Source organism: Hesperophylax consimilis, chromosome 16, assembly GCF_061612785.1.
Source record: "Hesperophylax consimilis isolate HC1 chromosome 16, BYU_Hcon_1.0, whole genome shotgun sequence".
In the NCBI taxonomy this organism is placed as follows: Eukaryota; Metazoa; Arthropoda; class Insecta; order Trichoptera; family Limnephilidae; genus Hesperophylax; species Hesperophylax consimilis.
Window position 1 is genome coordinate 16,378,793 of NC_142851.1, and position 23,899 is coordinate 16,402,691.

Genomic DNA, 23,899 nt, shown 5'->3' on the forward strand with positions numbered 1-23,899 from the left:
TTTTTTCCCCGTTTCAATTTTCCCCTTTTCCTTTTTCTCCCTTATCCTTTTTCTCCTTTTCATTTTTCCCCTTTTCCTTTTTTTCCCCTTTTTTCTCCTTCCCACCATCTAGGCTAGTGTAACTTTTTTGTATTGTAAAAACAAATTAAGATATATCAGTGAAAACCTCTACTTTGATTAATTATACACATTTTAAAATACTATTACTGTTGGTTTTGTAAGAGAGTTTGGGAGATCGGTACCCGCTAAGAATCAAAGTCGAATTGTCCGACAGCTAGCTAAGGTTAAAACCCACCAAGAGACGGATTCCTGTTCGGAAGACAGCAAAAAGTAATTCGTTTTAAGGACAATTCCTTATCCTTAAGTTGAACCGAAATCGCCCTTCTGGCCTCTCGCATATGGTGGACCTGTAGCAATCGAAAAATTTTATTATTAAAAATAAGATGTATACAATAATTTATTGGCAACATTCCAAATGCTAAATGACCTCGAAATATCCAATTATAAATAATTAATCATTTTTCAATCCGTTTTTCATGAATTTATTGGAGTTTGTAAGTTTCTAATTAAATTCTACGCCTCTGGCAAGGAAATTTTTCATTTTTTACGGGGCGTACCTAACAAAAACATTTAAAATCATTAAATATATTTACGTATTAAAAAATCTTTTAAAGTGTACCGCTAAAACATCACGAAGAATATGTTTTGACGTCATGAAATTTGCACAGTATTTTTTCTGCCTAGTAGTCAATAGAACTATGTAGCTCTAACCATCTATATATAGCTAGGAAGCTTTAAAATTTCTAATAAACTTGCGTTCGAATATGGTTTGCAAGGGAGATATGTAAATACGAATGTTAGAGGGAGGGCGTTAAGTCCCCGTAGTAAGCGTTCAAAGATTGTTTGAAAGGGAGATACGTGAAAACGAATGTTAGAGGGAAGGCGTTAAGTCCCCGTAGTAAGCGTTCAAAGATTGTTTGAAAGGGAGATATGTAAATACGAATGTTAGAGGGAGTGCGTTAAGTCCCCGTAGTAAGCGTTCAAAGATTGTTTGAAAGGGAGATACGTAAATACGAATGTTAGAAGGGGTGCGTTAAGTCCCCGTAGTAATCGTTCAAAGATGCTTTGAAATGGAGGTATGTAAATACGAATGTTAGAGGGAGCGCGCTAATATTTGAAAAACTACAATAATTAAGCGAAAATATTTAATAAAGAACGACGCGTTTGAAATAGAGCAAAACACTATCAACAAATGCTTTAGTTGCATTTTAAGATACACTGTGAATTTTTTCACGCCTATATCATATTAAATAACAGAACAAAACGTGTTTTTGAATAATTTTCGGAGCTTACATAGCTATTTTTTTCTATCGAGGTAAATTCATATGGTTAAAGTTTCGGCATAACAAATATATATAATATTTTTTTTATGGAACTTTAAACTTAAAGAGTTCACTTGTTATAAATCGGTAGAAATTGGATATGCGACTGTGCCGCCCCGTATTGCTCAATTGTTAGTAAGTAGGTATATATAGTTTTAAAAAAATGGAAAAGAGGTATAGAAAATTCCCAAAAAACATATGAAATCTTTCTTTTTTCTTTTTAATTTTTTAAATTTGTTATTATTTTTACAAATCCGTAGATATTCGTTATTATCGTCAACTGTAAAGTTTTCATTTCGTGGCTTGAAGGGTTACACCAAACCGCAGTCAATATTTATGTACAAGAAGAACAATACGTATTTATTTCATCGTATTGAAAGTACACATTATACAAAGACATTACTTTAAACTCATATCCACGATAACGATTTTGAGCGAAATATTTAATGTTTTAACCATGCAATTCTTGAATAATAAGTATGTTCAATAAACACAAGAATTTAGGCCAAAGGCAAAGCCGGGTATTAAAACTGGTAATTAAATGAATCATAAAACTGAAAGAAACATAAATAATAATAGAAGAAAGCAAAGTACTCATTAAAGTTGGTATAGGTCGTGTGTGGTGGACCTAAATAACTCACAGGTGTATTACTTGTTTATTATACAATTCCGACAGTAATGTCCTTGCAAAGCGTCATTAAGAAACAGTATTTTGTCTTGCGGGACAGTAAGTATACCTGTATTATATGGTGTCCGGAAACTCGCAGTACAAACAGGAAACTGATGAATCAACATTGAGTCGAGTCCGAAATTAGATTTTTTAGGTAAAATTTAAAAAAATTAGTCCCTAGTTCTAGTTACCAAAAAAATAATAATAATATAAGTCAAAATATTTCACCAAAAAATGTAAATATAATATGTCTCAACGCCATCTAGTGGGAAATTTAGCACTAACATAGCCTTTCCTACAAAAATAATGTTGGTTGTTTAGAGGTGGAAAATATATAATAAGCAGTAATTCTTGATTGAAGTACTAGTACATACAGGGTTTTCCAATTAGAGGTGTTATTTTGATATTCAATCGTAAAAGATAATTGGTTTCGTTGCTTGTGTGGCACGTAGCGACGTCTTGTTGAAAGTAAACATTGTCCAAATCAATACCATCCAATTCCGGCCATAAAAATGTTGGGAAGTGGGTTAATTTCCACTTCCAAGATTTGCATTCATTGACGAAAACAAAAATTAAATTCAAATAGATGTAGGTAATTGAAAAAAAAACACGGGTAATTCAAGTGAAAAAAAGTTCACTTTTAGTTAATACAGGGTTTTCCAATAAGAGGTGTTATTTTGATATTCAAAGAAACTTTTCCCGTAAAAGATCAATGGTTTCGTTGCTTGTGTTGCACGTAGCGCCGTTTTGTTGAAAGTAAACGTTGTCCAGATCAATGTAATTCATTTTCGACCATAGAAAATCATGAATCATCTCTCGATTGCGCAATCCATTCACCGTAACTGTTGCTCCAGCCTCATTTTCGAAAAAGTAAGGTCCAATGACTCCGCCGGACCATAAACCGCATCAAACAGTCACACGTTGAGGATAAAGAGTCTTTTCAACAATAACTCTTGGGTTTTCCGCGACAATTTTGCTTGTTGACGAAGCCACCGAGGTGGAAATGGGCCTATGAAGTGAATTTTAATGCGTTGTGAATAATTTCAATGCGTTGTTGAAGCGTGTATCGTTCCATTTTTATTAATGGCGTAGTTTCTAATTGTCAACTGCTAAAAATGACAGCTTCAAAAGCAAAATCTACCGAAATAACGGGCTATTCAGAATAACACTTTTTATCGGAAAACCCGGTATATATTTAATTATTTAGCGGGCTGGAAATAAGCCGACGTGGCTCAATGGTCCAGAGCGTCTGACTGGACATCAGAAGGCGCGGGTTCAATTCCCGTCGGCGGCATTTATTTTTACTCAAGAGATATTTTCTATTTGTATTGATATTACAGGCGACTAATTATTGCCTACAATAATTTAGTGTAACGAGTTTTAAATATGCATCCGTGCGAGTATTGTGTTTGACGTAAAATTCGTTGCGATATATTATATTCAATATGAAAAAATAAAAATAAAAATACGCTCGATTGATTAAATTAAATGCCAAGACTATATTGAGAATAATTATTCAAAAAAGTTAAGACTCGCTTAGGTAATGTAATATTAGATACTTACAAGAATTCAAGTCGAGGAAAAAAATCTGGTAGGTTAAAAACGATGCTTTTTATATTCTACATGTGCATATAATTAATTTTTATTAAAATACGCTTTTTGCAAGGTAATGCTTAGCAATATTAAGACAATGCATAAATAGCTTTGTCAGTATAAACGCTCAATTATTTCAAGAAAGAACATTAATATTTGGGTGTTTCAATCCAATTTTGTATTTTGTATACCTCTCTTGAAATAATTGGGTTTTCATACGGACAAAACTATTTATTCGGATTCATATTGTGTATGTACGGGCGCAAACAAATAATTCATCTTAATATTGTGAAGCATAACTTGCAAATGCGTATTTTAATAAAATAATTAAATTAACACCATCTATGAATACTTAGATTGAAACGAACGTTGAATTTAACCTTAATAATAAATTATGCATAACAAGAACCTATTGAAATAATTGATTATTTCATTAGGTTTAGCCGGTTTATGCGTTTTTTCACAATTTCAAAACACTGAGTAGATAAAACACTAGAAATGCCATCAAAGTTAAAAAAGTCCCAACAGCTCCCACCGTGTAGAGCCTGTGAGACCATGGCGTCCCCAATCGGAATATGTTGTAAGGCTGAAGGTAGTAAAAAGTTGAAGGAGATGGAAAGAGGAAGTTGGGGCTCGCTATTCTGATCTGGTCAGCAAACACGGCTAAAGTCATTTAAAGCAACGTGTCGATTCTGAATGATGGTCTTTCACCAGTGCGATACTGAAAGTATCTATCAATCTGGAACGCGCCACAAATATTATTATAAAATAATAAATTGTAGAATGACGCAAATTAATCAAATAAAATGTACTTCCGTACACCGGGATTTGAATCCATGACTTCTAGATTCGTGGCCAAGGATCGTAACTACTCAACCACGGAGCCGATTCTGGTTTCTGCTCATGTAGCTGCGCTCTGTCTCTCTTACGCTGTGTGACATGATAATATATATCCCAATTACATTTGATCGAAATTAACATTTCACAGTGAAGATAAAACTGGAAGTTAAGGGTAGAATGTTCTCATCACTTGAATTTCACTCTTGTTTTCTTGAGTGAATGTATAAATGAAGCAATAACGTGAAAGATGAAGTTAACACACTTCCCGACATCCAATCGAGCTGAAACTCCCCAGATAGACTCGTTGACAATGACAATGTACAAACCCACATATATATGCATTTCTGTGAAATTGGATGACTTTGCAGATGAAATTCCCCCACACAATTTGGTTTATTATTCTTTATTCTGTGTTCAATGCGAATTAAATAATATGATTAGATATATATTATAATGCTCCTTACTGTTCTACTAGAATAGGTTATGTAGAGCAACAAGGCTGTTATTAGCGTCATTACAGTGTACTCGACATTAAACACTAACCACCGCCACTAGACCGGCGTTTACGATATATATCACGTGACGTATGTTTCTCGGAGGTGGCATGTCGCTTCAACTATACTTAGGGCCCTCAGGGGATGAGAGAATGGGGGATAAAACACGAGTCATACAATAAGGACATTCATTTAATTTTGATGTTGACCACATGAGACTGTTATTACTTATTCATTACGTAATTGTTTTGAAAACATTGCGATTTTTTACGAAGATGATCATATTATATTAATAGGATGTCTATCATATTTTTTTTAAATTTTTTTTTTTTATATTTACTCCACACAGGAGGCCCTGAAGAAAATAATTTCCCTCAGGGCCTATGTCATCTTTGGGGATGCTGTGTGGAGGGTCTTTTTGTGGAGAGGAAGGAGTGAACATGGGTCTTGAAGAGTCCCATGTTGTAGGAGGGAGGAAACACAGAGGCCGGCAGTTCGTTCCACAGCCGAGCTGTTGAACTTAAGAACGAATCGTAGAAGCGACCCGTTCTCATGTGACAAGTGTCAACTGTGTACAAATGTTGGGCGCGCGTTTGGCGTGTATCCCGACTACGCACCGGTGCCAAAGGGATCAATGACGCTAGTTCCTCAGAGCATCTTCCATTGTAATACCGATAGAACAAGGATAGTATACCTACCTGACGCCTGTGCTCTAAAGATTGCAGTCCGTTTGTTAAGATTGGGGAATCTATCAAACGGACCGCCCGTTTCTGCACAGAGTCAAGGGTTTTTTTCAGGTATTTTGGGGCTCCAGACCAGAGATGGCTGCCAAATTCGACAGTAGGGCGCACTTGCGATTTGTACAGGGTGAGCAGTTGTGTACTATTAAAGTATCTGCGGGCCCTGTACAGTACGCCCAGCTTCTGAGAGGCCAACTTTACTCGTACCTGAGCTGGTCACTTATAGTTACACCAAGCATATCAATGGAAGGCCTGTTCGGAAGATTGCTTCCGTTGAAGGAGACTAGATTATCATTTGGATCCCTTTTAGACGTAATCAGACAGGATTGGGTCTTTGAAACATTAAATTCGACGAGATTATTTTTACCCCAGGAGGAAATACTCTCGAGATAACCGTCCATTCTCTGCTTCAAAGCCCTCCGAGCCGTTGGAGTTTGTGTGCCCTTTGGGGGCTTGTCAAACAAAAAGCTATCATGAACTGTACTGTCATCCGCGTAGCAATGAATCGGTGCACATGTCAAAAGGTCATTGATGTGCAACAAAAACAAAGTCGGAGACAGAACCGATCCCTGTGGGACGCCAGCATTTATGGAGTGCAAGGAAGAGGTGAAACCGTCAGCAACCGCCTGAATCGACCTATCCCTTAAAAAGTCAGCAATCCACGTACACAGGGATGCGGGAAGTCCGTAAGAATGCAATTTGTTGACAAGTCCTCGGTGCCAGACCCGGTCAAAGGCCTTGGATATGTCAAGTGCGACCGTTTGGGTCTCACCGTGACGTTCCAAGCACCGCCCCCAAACATGCGTCACATACGCGAGAAGATCACCGCACGAGCGGTTCCGCCGGAATCCGTATTGACGGTCGTTGATAATTTTGTTCTTCTCGAGGTATGTAAGCAGTTTGTCGTTGATCACACGTTCCATCACTTTGGACAGAACTGATGTGATCGCTATGGGGCGGTAGTTGGCCGGGTTGGAGCGGTCACCTTTCTTGGGAATAGGGTGAATTACCGCTTTTTTCCAACCAGAGGGCACAGTGCCACACTTCAGGGACATTTTGAAGAGCTTTTTTCAAAACTGGAACTATTTCCGCAGCACACCTCTGCAATACCAGGGCAGGTATTCCATCAGGTCCACTAGCTTTGTTAACATCGAGCCCCCGTATGACGTGGAGTACATCCCGATGCCGGATCCTCAGCTTTTTCATATAGAAGCCGCAGTGAGGAACCGACGGCGGAACAGCACCCCCGTCGTCGAGGGTCGAGTTTTCCGCAAACATTTTCCCTAATAGGTTAGCCTTTTCGGTGGCGGTGTTTGCTAGTTAGCCGTCAGGTCTGGTAAGAGGTGGCAAACTGGGTTTGCAAAAATTTCGACCTATTGAGCCCGCAAGCGACCAGAATGCTCTGCTGCCATGCGGGCAGGCAGCCAGTTTTTTGCTGATCTGCAGGTCGTGTTCGAATTTTGACCTATTAATGATTCTCTTGCATTCCTTTGCCGATTTGTTGTATGCTGATCTGCTTTCGGGCGTTCGAGATGTGTTGTAGGCTCGGTAAGCCGCGTTTTTTCGTCGAACTGCTTCGGAGCATTGTCGACTGAACCACGGCTTTGAGCCCACAACAGTTTCTTTAGTAGTCGATTGTATGAAGCCATCCATCGCCGATTTGATGACTTCACCAATCTCCTGGGCACATCTTGAAGGGTCCGAAGTCCGAAAACAGACAGGTGACCATGGAAAAGCGTTGAAATGGGCCCGCATACCGAACCAATCTGCTGACCTATAGTGCCACACTTTTCTTCTCAGCCTCTCATTGGTTGGTCTGAGGCTAACGGGGATTGATGTCGTCACTAGGCAGTGGTCAGATGATCCCATAGGCGCTGTGACGTCAATCTTATAACCGTGTGGCACAGTAGTTAAGAATAGGTCTAACAGATTGGAGCGGTGAGTCTGGACATCAGGAACCCTTGTAGGCTCCTGAACCAATTGCTCTAATCCGTAGCAAATGGCAAAGGATTCAGCCTGTCGGCCAGCCGAGTCCGTTGGGCCTGAGAACTTCAACCATGGTTCGTTATGAACATTGAAGTCCCCCAGAACAACAAACTCGGCCGAAGGGTAGCGGGGCAAGAGATCATCAATAGTATCGCTCAAATGTTTGAAGAGCTCGGAAGTGTCTGATTCGCTATGGTTCGGTGAGCGGTATAGACATGCGTAGAATCTTGCCGTATTGGCAAGATTGACGCGCACCCACATTACGTCGAATCTGGAGTTTTCCAGACTCAATAGTCGTACACAGTTGACGTCAGCTCGACTATAGAGGCAGACTCCTCCTTTGAGTCGGAATTTGCTTGCGAGGGTAAAGCCCGGGCAGTCCAGATAGGAGGAGTCTGGCGGCTCGGCTATCTGAGTTTCGGATAGGAAAAGAAGGTTGGGACGTTGGGACAAAAGATGGTGATGGACGGAATTTAAATTTGTGTGCAGGCCGCGAATGTTGGCAAAATTTACCAACAGTTTTGGCCCGCACCGGGGACGCCTGCTACTCGCCGCTGTAACGATGTTAAAATTGTTGTGTTGTATGTTCATGAATTTAAAGTTTATTAATTTTTATTTTTTTTTTTTTTTTTTTTATTTTTTTTTTTTTTTTTTTTATCATATAACATTAATAAAATTTAAATAATAATAGGTGCATTAGAATCTTAAATTTTGCTTTCGTTGGAAGTCAACTTGAGTACAATTCTCCCGTCTGGAACCCACATTACAATATTAATGTACAATGAATTGAAAGAATACAAAATAAGTTAAGGGATTCCTGCAAATTTGTTGAAATACAATTTTAAATGTTATGAAAATGCTTAAATTGTAAAACAGAAGGATTTCACTGACTTGGTGTTTGTTTCTATATAAAATCATTAAAATGTGAAGCAGAAGGATTTCACTGACTTGGTGTTTCTATATAAAATCATTAAATTTAAAACAGAAGGATTTCACTGACTTAGTGTTCCTATATAAAATCATTAAATTGTGAAACAGAAGGATTTCGCTGACTTGGTGATTCTAAATAAAATTCTAAATTATGCCTTTGATAGCCCAAAATTGACTGCTTTCAGATTGCACTACGTATTACTAGAAGCAATAGCGGCTCGTGCCTTTTGGGTGTACTAGAGTGCAAGTATTACAGAAAATGGCATCATTGATATTGATGTAGCTGGAAACGTGTTCTTTTTTTCAGGTTCTTAGGTTATTCGGTTTTTGTATGAAGATTGAAATTTCGTGAAAACCTTCATACAAAATTTATCAAAAATAATTGTTTTGTACTAAGAAAATCAATATTGTCGAATTTTTCAAACTTTGCACTATATCACACTCAAAAGTCAAGAGCCGCCACTGACTAGAAGTCGTGATTTATTTCAGTGCGGAAATTCTGGGACTAACTACCATACGCATTCCTCTCTGATGAGAATACTAATAGGGGGAAATAATAATTCGAGTCTGTGGACAGTTTTAATTTATAACTAAACAAATACGAAATATCGTTATTTAAGCAGTTTAAATATACCACGTTTAATCACTATTTATATGAAAAAGTCTATAAATAAGGCGTTAATAAATAAATAAACATAAATACTGAGGGCTGCGAGTTCAATTCCCATCGGCGGCATTTATGTTTTCTTGGAAGATTTTTTCAAATTTGTATGGGTGTTTCAGGCTAATAAATATTGCCTTTAATCATTTTTATTTTTTGTGCTATGCATAAAAACGTTGTCTATACATTAGTTTATCATAAAAATAATCATTTACACATATGATGCAACCCAAATTTGGCTTCTAATATTACAAATAGAACCTATTAACACTAAAATTGTAAAAATGTGTTTTAAATTTTACGCAACTGATAAATACTACTTACATATCTCTCTTTCAAACCAACTTAAGTTCAAAAAATCAACCCGTAAAATTCAAAGTTTTTTAGCATAACATATCTATTTTCTTTTCACTTCTCAAAACATAAAAAATTGGTTTAACTGAGGATTGAACCTTCCTCCCCGGGACAACTTTACCAACCTAGCCAAATCCCGATTGGATAAGACCGACATTTATTACGTATATGTTTTAGAATGATGCATTGTGTTATTGAGTCTATCTGCCTCGTTTTATCTAGATATGATGTCGGGAAGTGAGTTAATTTCTACTTCCAAGATTTGCATTCATTCACGAGAGCAAAAATAAATATACAAATTTCATCACCCGAAAGTCAAGGGCAACGTCTTTATCAAATTCTTGGAGAGTTCTGGATAAAAAATGCATCTTTTGGCAAAGAGTGAAATCTTTTCGATTCGCAGTACATTTTTACGCACGAGACCCGGAGTAAAAAAAATAATTCCTCAAGTCCTATGTCATCTTTGGGGGTGCTGTGTGGAGGATCTTTTTATGGAAAGAAAGGAAGTTCTGGGATAGAAAAGGGTATGAGGGGTGGGTATGAATCTGGGGGTAAATGTGTCCAGTAGTGACTGACGTATGAATCCATATCTCCCACTGCGGTGCAAGGCGATGTTCCGAGAAAGTCCGGTTGGAGAGATCAAAAGGTCTCCCTCAATCAGACTTTCCCGATCCAGCCTACCCGCAGTTAGTGAAGAGTTGCATCTGTCGCCAAGACCGGGATAAACCTAACCCCACGAACCCGGGCACCCCTGCTTAGTCAACAAACGTAGCGATCCACTTGGTGTGACCTATGGCATAGGTGTTGGTTATCTAATGCAGTGTTCCGCAAACTTTTTATGTTCACGGTACACCTAACTAATCAAAAAATTTTAACGGGACACCAAAGAAAAAAAAACAAGGTAAATTTTGGATAGGATTGGCTAGGCTTATTACGAATAACGGCAAACTTTGAGGTTAAACTACGAAAGCTGCATGTCATCATAATTTAAAAAAACATCTCAGGTTTTGAATGGTTTTTTTGGCAAAGCAGGGTTTGTCTAGCCGGGTTTGTGTAATTATGATTGATATTTATCACATAACAGTGACAGAATGGCCGCGAACTGTCACTGAATCGGTTCGAGAAGTGAATTTTAATTTTACGCAATTGATAATTAAAATGCATCTTTTTCCGCCGCCACCAAGCCAAAAAGTTTCCTTTTATAGTAATTACGGCATATCTAAAGTTTTTTTCTAAAAATTATTCGTAATAAGCGTGGCCACTCCGAACCAAAATTTACCAAAAACAATATTTTATTAATATTTATTATTAAAATCAATATAAAATGAAAAGATGTTTAATGCGAAATGTGAGCCTGTTTAACTGAACACAGACGATCAAAATTTGGAACAATCGTTGATAACGCTGCTCGCATCTCTTCGTCGATCGTCCTCAGGCGTTCTCTTTTTTTTGACTTTATCGTTGTGAGAGTTGAAAACTCCAATTCACATAAATAGGTCGTGGCAAATGGTAATAGAATTTTAATAGCTCGCTTTGACAGCAGTGGATACTCATTTTTTACGTGGAGCCAAAAATGTGCTAACTCACTTCAGAAAATTTTAATTTTAGTGTCCGATCAGTTTTAAGCTCCATGAATTCTTCCTGCTCGTTTATTGGTAAATGTCCAAGAGAAATGCTTTCCGAAAATGGATTTCTTACCCAGTCCATAGGTTGCAGGTCACACTTAGGAAAATATGAGTTCATTTTTTCTGCTAAAAGCTCCAAGTGTTTCACTGTCAAAGCCTGCACTTTTTTTTCTGAATCGGCAGCCATGACATTTGGAAACATTTCGTTACTACCATTGGTAGCGTGGCTGATCCATAGCACCAACTTAGCGCGAAAGCTTTCAATCTTGTCCGAAGACGTTAAAATGTAACAATTTCTTCCTTGCATTTTTTGTTCAGCTCGAATTGAGCGAATGTGTCCGCCAGATATGCAAGTTTTGCTACCCATTCTTCTTTTTTAAATATAGAAGCAAAGTCTGAACCCTGGGTTTCTAGAAATGTCTGGGTCTCATTTTTCAGCTCGTAAATCCGAGAAAGCACTTTTCCGCGAGAAAGCCATCGTACTTCTGTATGAAACAGAAGTGACTGATGATCTGCTCCCATTTCCTGACACAATACATTAAACAGACGAGAGTTCAGCGGTCGCGACTTGATGTAATTGACAATTTTGACGACTTCTTGTAAGACAGACAACAATTCATCAGGCAGAGACTTCGTCATCAGTGTCTCTCTGTGTAAAAAACAATGTAAATTTTTAATATTAGGATTTTTTTTCAGAAGCCCTGGTTATAAATCCCCTAATTTTTCCTGTCATAGCTGCTGCTCCGTCTGTGCAAATGCTTAAGCAGTTGCACCATTCCAAATTATGTTCACTGAAGTACTGGTTTGTTACTCTGAATATTTCTTCTCCGGTGGTATAACCAGGTAGTGGCAGACAAAATAAAAACTCCTCTTTTATTTCATATCCATCCGTGTACCTCACATTTGTGATGAGATGCGCGTGACCACTGATATCAGTAGACTCGTCGACTTGTAGGGCGAAAACTCCACTTAGCCTTAATTTTTCAATTAACGTTGATTGAATGTCGGTGGATATTTCATTAATGCGACGTGAGATCGTATCTGCTGACGCAGGTATTTTTTCGATTTCCTTAGCGGCTTCTTGGCTAATCATAATTTTGATAATTTCTTTGCAGACAGGTAAAATTAAAGTTTCAGCGAGAGAATGAGGTTTCTCCGATTTAACCAGCATATTAGCGATCACGTAGCTTGTTTTTTGCGCTTTGCTTGATGTATTGAAAGACGAACTCGTGAGAGTTACCTGTTTCTTAGACTGGTCTTTCATATGTTGAAAGAAGGCTTTATCTTTGTGAGCCACCGATGGGTGTTTAGTTGTTAAATGTCGTGAAAGTTTACTGGGCACCATCGAATTATTAGCCAAAGTTTCTCCACAAACAAGACATTTTGGGATTGGGCACGATTCGTCACCGCAATATATAAAGCCATAACGCACATAGCTCTCATCGTATTTCCTATCAAAAAGCTTAGGTTTTTTCTTTGTTGACTCTGCTTCTTCTTGGGAATCATTAGTTTCACTTGACAAACTTGCGGTACGTTTAACGAATTTATCCATTATATACACGTAATATGGGATATTTTTTTGCAATTAAAAAAGTCAATTAAGTTCGCGACGACACAACCAAACACTAGCATTAACGAATGACTAATAAACAAGCGGGCGCAACGTCGCCGTCGTAATTCGTAATGTTATGTTGTCACGCGCATGCACCCCGATAGCTCATGCGCAATCACGTGATAATTTAGCAATAGCACCCCACTTATGTAGTGTAGCACACGTGATAATGTAGCGTAGCGGCATAGCACACGGCCACTTCGCAGCGATCGAGTCCCAGCCACGCCACCTCCGGCCGCCGCGCCGCACAGGAAAGTAAAGACCGATTTACAGAGCACTTTGTGAGAAGTGACGCGGGACTCGCGGCACACTTACAAATGGCCACGGCACACCAGTGTGCCGCGGAGCACACTTTGCGGAACACTGATCTAATGAATGGTTCTCGGAGAGGCGGTATCAAATTAAAATGAGGTGTAGTTAGGTGATTTACATAAACACGCATAAATTGTTCGTACCGAACAACTACCGCCAGGGCGACACCTCGACCACATTGGCAGAACAGACCATCTAGCCCAGCATAGCATGACAAGAGGTTACACTTCAGGTCTCTTAAAATTTTCAACATTGGCCTTGATGGTTTCTAGCGTCATTTTAGGCAAGGACTCTAAAATAAATTATTATGTCATGTCGTGGATTGTATTAGGATTATATAAATCTGTAATATAAATAATAAAACAAAATACTTTTAATTTTTAACGTTTTGAAGAAATAAAACGTTAGCTGCTTTCTTTGTGCTAAGAGGAAGCTACAAGCCAAAAACGTGTATATCGTTGGTATACCTTATATTGTAGGTAATAGGCAATAAAATCGCTTGACAAACGGAGTCTAGAAACGTTCGATTTCAAGCTAAAAACTGGTTTTTATTTATTTTGTAAATAATTTTATAAGAAAGCAAAAAATACATCAAGTGAAACTGTCACAGATAATCTTAGCTATAATACTGTATTTTTTAAAAGTTGTTTCCTTTATGGGTTCATACATTTCTATTGAAAAAACATATTTTTTAGTAGTTTACATTTATATTTTTTAATGAGTAATTTCTTTTTTATTTGTATTCTACTCAGGCGAAGCGATAGGAAAACCTTCAATTTATCTAAACCATTTTTTTAGTATACATAATGTACACAAATTCGTAATATAGATTAATCAAAATAGTGCTTTGGTATTAAGCTTCGCCTTAAGTTTAGTGCTATTTAACCAACTAAATATATAAAAAGTTTGTATGAGATTGAAGTACCTTAGAAAAACTATAATATTGCTTTCTCTAAAAAGAAATACAAACATAAAATATTACATTTGCTTGCGGTCCAGAAATGTTTTGACATGAGCAGATTATGAAATCGGTGTATCTATCTTATTTTTTATTTACAACTTTGATGAAGGTCTTCCTAAAATAATATCACTTGTCTACTTTATTACGAATATTTATCACCGGAAGAAATGAAAATATTTATTATAGCGGGGACGATTTACATTCTTTATTTAAGTTATGTGTCACGGTAACATTTTGACCTCAGTGGTCACAGATGAGTTTCATTAATTTAACTAATTAATAATAAGCTTTTGGTTGCAGGCGAGCTAAGCAAAGTCTCTCCCTTTATTTTATCTTTTTTCTAATCTAAAAAAAATCAGTTTTCATTAAAATGGATTCACATTGATCAATTTCTAAAACCAAATTGGATGTCGCTATCCGTCCAGGTTATTTTGGGGATGCGCTGCGCATTACACTTTTTTAATTATTTGTTGCATTCCACACTTAAAGTATATATTTTTTGTGTCAAAGCTTGTTACAGTGTCAGATTGACTAAAAATATGACAGATTGACTAAAAATGTGACAGATTGAGTAAATGGATCAGTTTGACTTAATGTGAAACCAGATTGAAAAAAATGTGTCAGTTTGATTAAATGTATCTGATTGACTAAGTGCGTCAGATTGACTAATTATATCAGATTGACTAATTGTGTCAGATTGACCTGATGTGTCAGATTGACTAAATGATTAGATTGATTAAATGCATAAGATTGAATAAATTTAATAATGAAAATTGATTGCAGCTCACCTGGGCTGACTATGATGGAGTTATCAGGACGACAGTTGCAGGCATTGTTTGGGTCACCGTCGAAAGGACACTCCAGGACGCAGGTTCCGTCCTCACAACCAGCTGGAAAATGTAAAAAAATAATAATTGGCTTTAGATCTTTAGACATTTCTCTTCTTTTGGAAAGTTTCCAAGCAGTGGTTTGTAACCCAATTCGATTCCTGTGACAGAGCGGTAAAAGCTTTGGCTCTGGGCCCATATATGGCGGGTTCGAATACTGGCTAAAAATTACTACCAAACAGATGTGATTATTCTCACATCCATTAGAAAAATCATGATTTATCGGTGTTCCAGATTTTGGCGATAAATCTGTCCCACCGAGAGAAATAATAAATTCGTTACTTGACATGACATGCTTGAATTTTTAGTAACCAGATCAGGATTAGTTTAATTGTTAGTAATTCTTCTCCATTCCCTCCATTATTTATTTTTTTCGATTAAAGTGGCAGCCGTAAACAAACCATTGTATACTTCCCGACGGTATAGAGCCAGTGGCATCTAAATGTTGACATTTTTTTAGGCTGAAAGAAATGGGAGAAGCAAAAAGAGGTAACAGCTTCATTTTCCTGTCATAGATTTCTCTCCGTATACGTAAATTATTGTAAATCTTCACACAAAAAAACCCAAATAGCTCTCATGTTCGCTGTCAAAAAAATAATGTTAAGTAAAACTTTCACAGGTTTTTATGAAAACAAATATGAAACATAAACCGTTTTCAGTTCAGTCTGAACCTTCCCCAAGACTGCATAAATACAAGTTGTCTGGGAGTACAGTGCACTAACTTCGTGAGATGATTTTACATGGTAGAATAAGCAGATATTTAATTTTTTGATATTTCAAAGTTCAAAGTAACACTTAAAAAAATGAAATGTTCATATTTTTGGATTGAAAAAAAAACAACGGAATTTCGAAATTATTCACATTTTTATTTCTACTATTATTTAGAATCACTTTCCAAATTTGTGCACTTTACCCCCGGACAACCCAGTATATACTAAAATTAATACAGGATTACAGAGAATTGGGAAACACAAAAGCTTACAAGTGCAATAAGCCTTAATATATTAGTTATTCCTAATTTTAATACATCTATTGTTCAGCGAAATATTAAATTTCATTGTGGGACACTATAAAATGCTCCATCCAATTAAAAAAGAAACTAGTATATTTAAAACTAATGTGCACCATGGCTGAGAGAACTGACTGATACCTGCTAACATTATGAAGACAACCTGGATAATCAATAATATATTTTAAAAACTACTACAGGCCGCCTCAGAACAGAAAACTAATTATAAACTTTTAATTCTACTATTCCATAGAAGCGTTATCTTGTGTTTAGAAGAGGAGTGTACAGTACATCAATAAAGTTATTTATAAATTATTAATAATTTGATAGGTCTCACGTATTTTAATACTCTTTAATACTATGTTTCATACAACATATAACTTATTGTAATTACAAACATAGCTCAAGTACAAAATAGCATAAAAATAGGAAACATAAAACAAGGTTAAGTGGTTAATAGATTTCCTTCAAACCGATATATATACGGGGTTTTCCAATTAGAGGTGTTATTTTGATATTCAATCGTAAACGATCAATGGTTTCGTTGCTTGTGTGGCACGTAGCGCCGTCTTGTTGAAAGTAAACGATGTCCAGATTAATACCATCCAATTTCGGCCATAAAAAATCATTAATCATCTTTCAAAACCGCAATCCATTCACCGTAATTGTTGCTCCAGCCTAATTTTCGAAAAAGTAAGGTCCAATGACTCCGCCGTACCATAAACCGCACCAAACAGTCAGAAGTTGAAGATAAAAAGGCTTTTCAACAATAATTCTTGGGTTTTCCGAGCCCCAGATGCGACAATTTTGCTTGTTGACGAAGCCACCGAGGTGGAAATGGGCCTCGTCACTCAAGATGATTTGCATTTGATTCACTCAAGTGAACTTTAATAATTTCAATGCGTTGTTGAAGCGTGTATCGTTTTTATTAATAGCGTAGTTTCTACTGGTCAAATGTCAAAAAATGACAGCTTCAAAAGTAACATCTACCGAAATAGTGGGCTATTCAAAATAACACCTCTTATTGGAAAACCCTGTATATACAACAGTTCTACAGATTTTTCTGTTCCCGTTGTAAAAAAATTTGAAAAGACACACAAAGTGTCCAATTTCCCGCAATCAAAATAATCCATCCAACATATTGCAGAAACAAACACACTCAGATAAATTAGGGAATACACAGTGAACGTGTTGGTTTGATGTAATTAATTTATCGTGGTTGTCTTTCCTCAAGCGAGGGATAAAGGCACATAAATTAATGTTCCTCAGAGAGAGATTCCACTGCTAACACTTGACAGAAGTTAGAAGAGAAATATTAGTTAGATTAACAAAGATTAACGGCGACACTCGGCTTTGAGGCTGAACTTTAAACTTTTGATAGTTTTCTGAGAGGAAATCGCAAAGTGAACGAGGTCTAGTAAATGGTACTGACAGTTCGTGATCTATTTATAACTGTACTTTATTTGTTTTGTAGAGTTATTGAAACACATTGTTAAGTGATGAACCTACGAAACAATTCATTTGAAAAGTATTCACAAACTTAAATTTCTAGCAACACAATGATAATTAATACTTAAGACGGGTTGTTTCGGAGAATTTTAACAATTCTTAAAATTTCAACGTTCTTTTTCGGGTTCTGTTAATGTTCTATTCGAGTTCTGTTATTATATCATTATAGGTTAGTTGCTTGATAGAACTGAAATAATAACATTACTTGAGACAATCTTTCACAGAACTTTGAACGTCCTTAACTTTCCAAAAATTCTGTTCACTTGTTTAACAACTTATAATAATTGAGGTTTTTATCATATTTTTACCAATTCACAGTGACATAAGTCTGTAACCTTTTAACATCATCAGAAATACAAATTTGGAGAGTCGAGGAAGCGAATTTCCGTTGTTTAATATTGTATTAGCTTTGAGGTCTTCTTGTTCCTATCTTTTCTTGGCAAAGTCTCAACTAGCAAGAAAGAAAAATACTTCAAGACATACTACCTACTAAGCCAGTCAGATAGAGCACAGTTTCAGCACATTGTAAATTCTTAATATTGTCGTGATCGATCTTAGGTCGTCTTTGTAGCTCTCGAAATGTTGGAACAAACTTGGATCGTTTTTTTTAAGCTCTCAAAATGGCCACTGAAATAGAATCATTGAATCGTACTTGCCCAAGTTAAGTGTCGTTTTAATTATAAAAAAAAATGTGGTTGTGAGCTGTACACCTTGAAGTGATACATGCGACATGACTTCACATGAGACAAGCAGCATGTAAAGGTAAGGCTTAATTCCTTCTATCCTCTAATTGCTCTTTTAATCAATCGAGCGTTAACACCCGTTCTTTATCCTTAGCTTAGGTATATTCCTTATCTAAGGATAAAGATCGGGAATCCGACTTCAGGCCGTCTAAAATAAAAGCATACCTAAACAATATTGCAATCAAACTCAACCTAAAGGAACTTAACCTAACGTTACCCATTTTTTGTTATCAACTTCTGTTTTGCCACTGTTTTGTTTTAACTGGGTAGCTTCTACAATGGATGTTATTATTTTAAATAAATATAATTAATTGTCTTTGTGAGTGGTTTTATGAAACTAACCTGGGGCCATGACGGGAAGCTCGCAGAGGTCTCCAGTAAACCCCCCCGGACAGTCACAGCTGACAGCGGCCGCTCCCATTTGTCTGCAAAGCAAAAAACACAAATTATTCATCAAGGTGCATTATTGGACAATGTTTATTGTTGTTTATTGTTGTTGTTATACGCCCATAGGGGCTTTTACATAGATTATAAATAAGTTTTACATAAGTTATCGAGTTAGAATTTATACTAAGAGTTATAAAAGTGAAGAATTTTAAAAAAATATACAAGTAGTTTTTGAAGAATATGGCGTAAAGAAACATTTTAAACAACATAATATTTAACAATAACAAAGAACAAAATATAATATAAAACATTACAATAACATATCTAATCGTTAAATCTATTACAATAATTTGTATGATTCCACAAAGTGTTGGTTTAATTTGAATTTAAGATTATAAAGGGAATCATGGAATATATCTATAATACCACCAAACTTGTTGCCCAAATCATGCATCCTATTGGTAAGTGAGTTTGACTGATAGTTGGTTTTATATGTGTCGCAAAAGAATGTTGTATTTTGTCTAGTATTTCTTGTCGGTACATAGAGTTTAATAGCAGCAACGATGGCAGGGCTGTCAATAAGGTTGTTCATGACTCTGTATAATAAAATTAGGTCTGAAATGGTTCTTCTGTCAGACAGCGTAATTAAATTAAGTCCATTCATCAAATTTACATAATTAATGTTTTCTATTGGAATTTTAAGCTTGAAATTTAAGTACCTAAGAAATTTGTGTTGAACCCGTTCTAATTTGTTAGAGTGTACTTTATAGAAAGGAGACCAAATAGGTGAATTATATTCCACTTGGCTTCTAACTAGTGAAATGTAGAGTGTTTTCATGCAATCCAAGGACTTAAAATCAGTTAGGGTTCTACAAAGGAAGCCAAGAATCTTTAAAGCCTTATTAGTTATATCATCTATATGCGCTGTGAATGTTAAGTTTGATTCGAATATAACTCCCAAGTCACGAATTTGTGATACTGGTGTTAATTTAACATTATTTAAATTATATTCATGTAAGATATGAGAATGAGTTCTGGAAAATCGAATTACTTGACATTTCTCAATGTTCAAAAATAACATATTTTGTTCGCACCATTTAAAAAATTTATCTAAATTAGCTTGTAAAATTAGGCAATCATATATATTTCGTATTCTTTTAAACAATTTTAGATCATCTGCAAAAAGTAGGACTTGTACATCTTTAAATATGTTTACAATGTCATTAATGAATATTAAGAATAATATTGGGCCAAGGTGGGACCCTTGCGGGACACCACTTGTGGCCTCGAATACATAGGATTCTATAAAATTAATCCTGACACAAAGAACTCTATTACTGAGGTAACTAATAATCCATGTCAATAAACTACCTTTGATGCCTAACAGTCGGAGTTTGGATATAAGAATATGATGTCGAACCTTATCAAATGCTTTACTGAAATCGGTGTATATAGAATCCACTTGTTGTTTCAGACTGAGCGATTCAGATATGTAATTATTGTAGATAGTTAAATTACTTAAGGTAGATCGACCTCTGATAAAGCCATGTTGGTTAGGAACAATAATATTGTTGATAGGTTTTACAATGGTATCTAATACTAATGACTCGAAAAGTTTGGGTAAAGCAGACATAATACAAATAGGTCTGTAGTTAGATATATCGCTTTTGTCGCCTTTTTTATGAATGGGCGTTAAATAACTCTTTTTCCACAGAGCCGGAAAACAGCCAGACGCTAAGGATTTGTTAAAAAGTTTATGTAAGGGATATATCAAACTATCAATGCAAGTTATTAAAAATATGGGAGGAATACCATCCGGTCCAGCAGATTTATTACTATCTAGTGCTTTTATGCTTCTTTCTATGGAATCTAATTTTATGAAACATTGACTTAGGTTTAATGACTCTTCCACTGACGTACTGGAGACTGCTTTGATGGGAATATCTTTGTCGTAGACACTTTTAAATGAGTCAGCAAAAAGATTAACTATACCCTCAATACTGTCGGCACATTTTTCTTTAAAGAACATGCTATTAGGATATCCACAGTTGTCTTTTCGTTGAGATTTAGTAAAATTCCAGAATTTTTTCACATTGTGATGATGTACCTCATTTTCAATTACGTTAACATAGTCACTATAGCACTTTATTGATAATTCTTTACATTGTTTTCGTAGTTTAGTAAATGCTATATAATCGTTAGAATTTCTGGTATGTTTATATTTTCTGTGGATACATTTTTTTTTATTAATTAAATTAGTTAGTTCCCTTGTAAACCATTTCGGATAATTAGATGATGTAAAGCTAACCTTGGGAACAAATTGTTCTATAGAGGTATTTAAAATCGAGTAAAAGTATTCTAATTGATCATTTATATTATTTTCCTCATCTAAAAAGGACCAATCTGTTTGGGCAAGGTACTCCGTAATATGATGGTATTCAGCTTTGGAAAAGTTATACGATGGGACACTTGTTTTTTTTGAAGATGTTAAAGGCCTATTTGTTATGATAATGTCCAACGGTGGGTGGTGTTGATCTAATGGTAATAATAATTCGTCGGATAGCTCAACCACTATTTTCGAATCACTTGAAAACACTAAATCCAACATTCGATTGTTAAAGTTGAAAATCTTGTTTGATTGAGTTAGTCCCAAAAATAAAGACATATCACGAATTTCACTACATTTAGCACACTGTAAATCGGCTTGGTTTGTAGCAGGTCCGTTGTCATCTTGGCTGGTCCAGTTAGGAAGGTTATAATCACCAGCAATAATGAATTTTGCTTTAGGATATTTGAATTTGAGTACTTCTATGTCCTCATTGTGATTTTTATACGTTTGCAAATCCGATGCAGGTGGGATATAGACACAGCCAATAATAATTTTTCCATTAGGTATATTGAGCAATACAAAAATTTGTTCAACACTTTTGTGTTTTACCGGTAATTTAGTAGATGATATATTCTTGGATACGCACAGCATCACACCTCCTCCGTTAGACTTTTTGCTCGTAATAGAATTTCGATCAGAACGATATGTGGTATATTGATGTAGGCCTAATTCTGACGAGCTGATATCAGCATTTAACCATGTTTCAGTTAAAAACAGAATATCGTGTGAGAAGATTGGGGAGTTAGTTTTAAGTTGGTGCAATTTTGTACGCATTCCCCGTACATTTTGATAATATCCTGTAAGTCTAGAAAATCTGTTCTGTTTGTTTTTTAGTTTTTTGCTTGGGTTTTGATGATTTTGGGAATTCCGTTGAAATGTTTGATTCGTAAATCGACTTCGCCCTTTTCTTTCCTCTCTTCTAATTCCTTCCAGAGGTCAGTTAAGTGATTTCTTTGTTGTAGTGTCCTGTCAGGTTTGATTATAATTCCATTGGACAGAGTAGTTTTGTTAAAGAGTATTAGTTTCGCCTGTTTGACTTCATCAAATTCTAATTTAATTGGCCTGGTTTTGTTTGGAATTTTACTTCCGAGCCTGTAAATTTTCACATCTTCTAGATTGAACTCGCTATTAATTTCACTAATAGCTGCTAATACCTTTTTTCCATCCTCCAAGACGCTCACTGTAGTTGAGTTCGAATTACACTCGGGGACGTTGAGTAAAATTATGTTCTTCGAGCGGGTCTTGCGTTCCTCTATCTCAGCGAGCACCTCACAAATTGGCGTTGTTTCCTGTGGTAATACTTTCTTTTCAATGATTTTTTCGAATGTCATAACTTTTCCTTCAAGAACTCCAACAGTTACTCCTAGGTCTTGCATAGTTCCAGATAGATTAGAAAGTTTACTGAGTATTTTTGCCATTTGGTCTTTTGTTATTTTTAAGACAGGATCGGTAATGGCATTGTGGATGCTATTAATCTCCTCCTTAGCTTTGTTTAGGAAAGCAATTGCTTCATTATTATTCATTTCGAAAGTTAAATTTAAATTTTTTTTTTTTTATAAGAAAATAATATGAGTGACAACCCTGCTCGCAATGTACAGGTAATTAACTCAAGTAGGTAGCGGGAGCGTCCACAAGTGTTATCCAGTAAGTGCGAGGGAGAGAATACCTTATCCTGTTACTTGTTAGAGCGAGACGTAGGAAACACTGTGCACAATTGATTATTAAACAAATTGATTTATAAATTTTATAATAATGGTGAATATTTACGATGATTTCGAAATGATTATTAATAAATAAACGTAGTGCACTAAATTATGTTGCAGTATACTGAAACTTGTTTAAAAACACTGTTTTTTTTTGTTCTATTTATAAGTTTCTAGTAAGACACAGAAAAAACTCGACAGCTGTCAGTGATATTTATTGTTTTATTATTGTCTATTGTTGTGCAGCAATACAAATTTGTTTTTGGTTTGAAAAATTGATCGCTTAGGAATATTGTAGAGAAGGGAATTGGTACCGCTGCCATCACTCCTTGGCACACTAAACTCCCAGATGCAGATTAAAATGTCCCTGAATTCTGGCTCTGTACCTTCTGGTTGGAAAAAAGCTGTCATTCACCCTATTCCAAAGACGGGTGACCGCTCCAACCCGACCAACTACCGCCCCATAACGATCAAACATAACATCTATTCTATCCAAGATGATGGAACATGTGATCAACGATAAAATGCTCACATGCTTTGAGACCAACAAAATAATTAACGACCGTCAATACGGATTCCAGCAGAACCGCTCGTGCGGTGATCTTCTCGCATTTTTTCAAGTTCGATTTCAGATTTGAAAAAATCTGAAATGAATTAATGCCTCCATCTTGAAACCGCGACCGGAAAGTAACAAACAAATTTACTGACAGATGAAATCGTAAAATGTAGAGTTAAAACAGGACTTCGCTACTTACAGTCAAATATCCGTGTCCCTGTTAAATCTACTCGACTCCACTATCTTTTCCACTGTGACAACCATAGCACTAACCATTCAAATCACTCCCCACTAGCGCAATTTCACCGAAATTTACATGTAAACCTTTTCGATATATACAAAACCTCTCCGTTCTGCATCAGAGCAAAAATAATTAGTTCGGATTGTACTGAAATGTGTATTTCTGAAATGGTAAGTTATTTTAAACTGACTAATGTAGATACCTACCTATCCTCATTTTACCCTTTTATTTAAAGCTCTAGGAGCGTTCAATAAATAAATAAATTAAAAAAAAAAAAAAACGTTGATCTATTTCCAACGCCATCTACAAAATTCC

At 36.0% G+C, this 23,899-nt stretch overlaps 1 protein-coding gene and 1 non-coding gene across 3 annotated transcripts in view; one reads left to right on the top strand and one right to left on the bottom strand.

The window, feature by feature from the left end:
* The window catches only part of LOC149416797 (uncharacterized), a 542,858-nt gene that overhangs the window by 111,616 nt on the left and 407,343 nt on the right, over nucleotides 1–23,899 (bottom strand). For both annotated transcript variants that reach the window (XM_089640969.1, XM_089640967.1), the window contains 2 exons: nucleotides 18,651–18,733; nucleotides 14,949–15,050 (listed from right to left, as the gene is read on the bottom strand). In XM_089640969.1, the coding sequence (XP_089497095.1) occupies nucleotides 14,949–15,050; nucleotides 18,651–18,733 (185 nt within the window). The remainder of the gene's footprint in view (nucleotides 1–14,948; nucleotides 15,051–18,650; nucleotides 18,734–23,899) is intronic.
* TRNAS-GGA (transfer RNA serine (anticodon GGA)) lies at nucleotides 3,274–3,346 on the top strand. The gene has a single exon. It is a non-coding gene; the product is annotated as a tRNA-Ser (tRNA).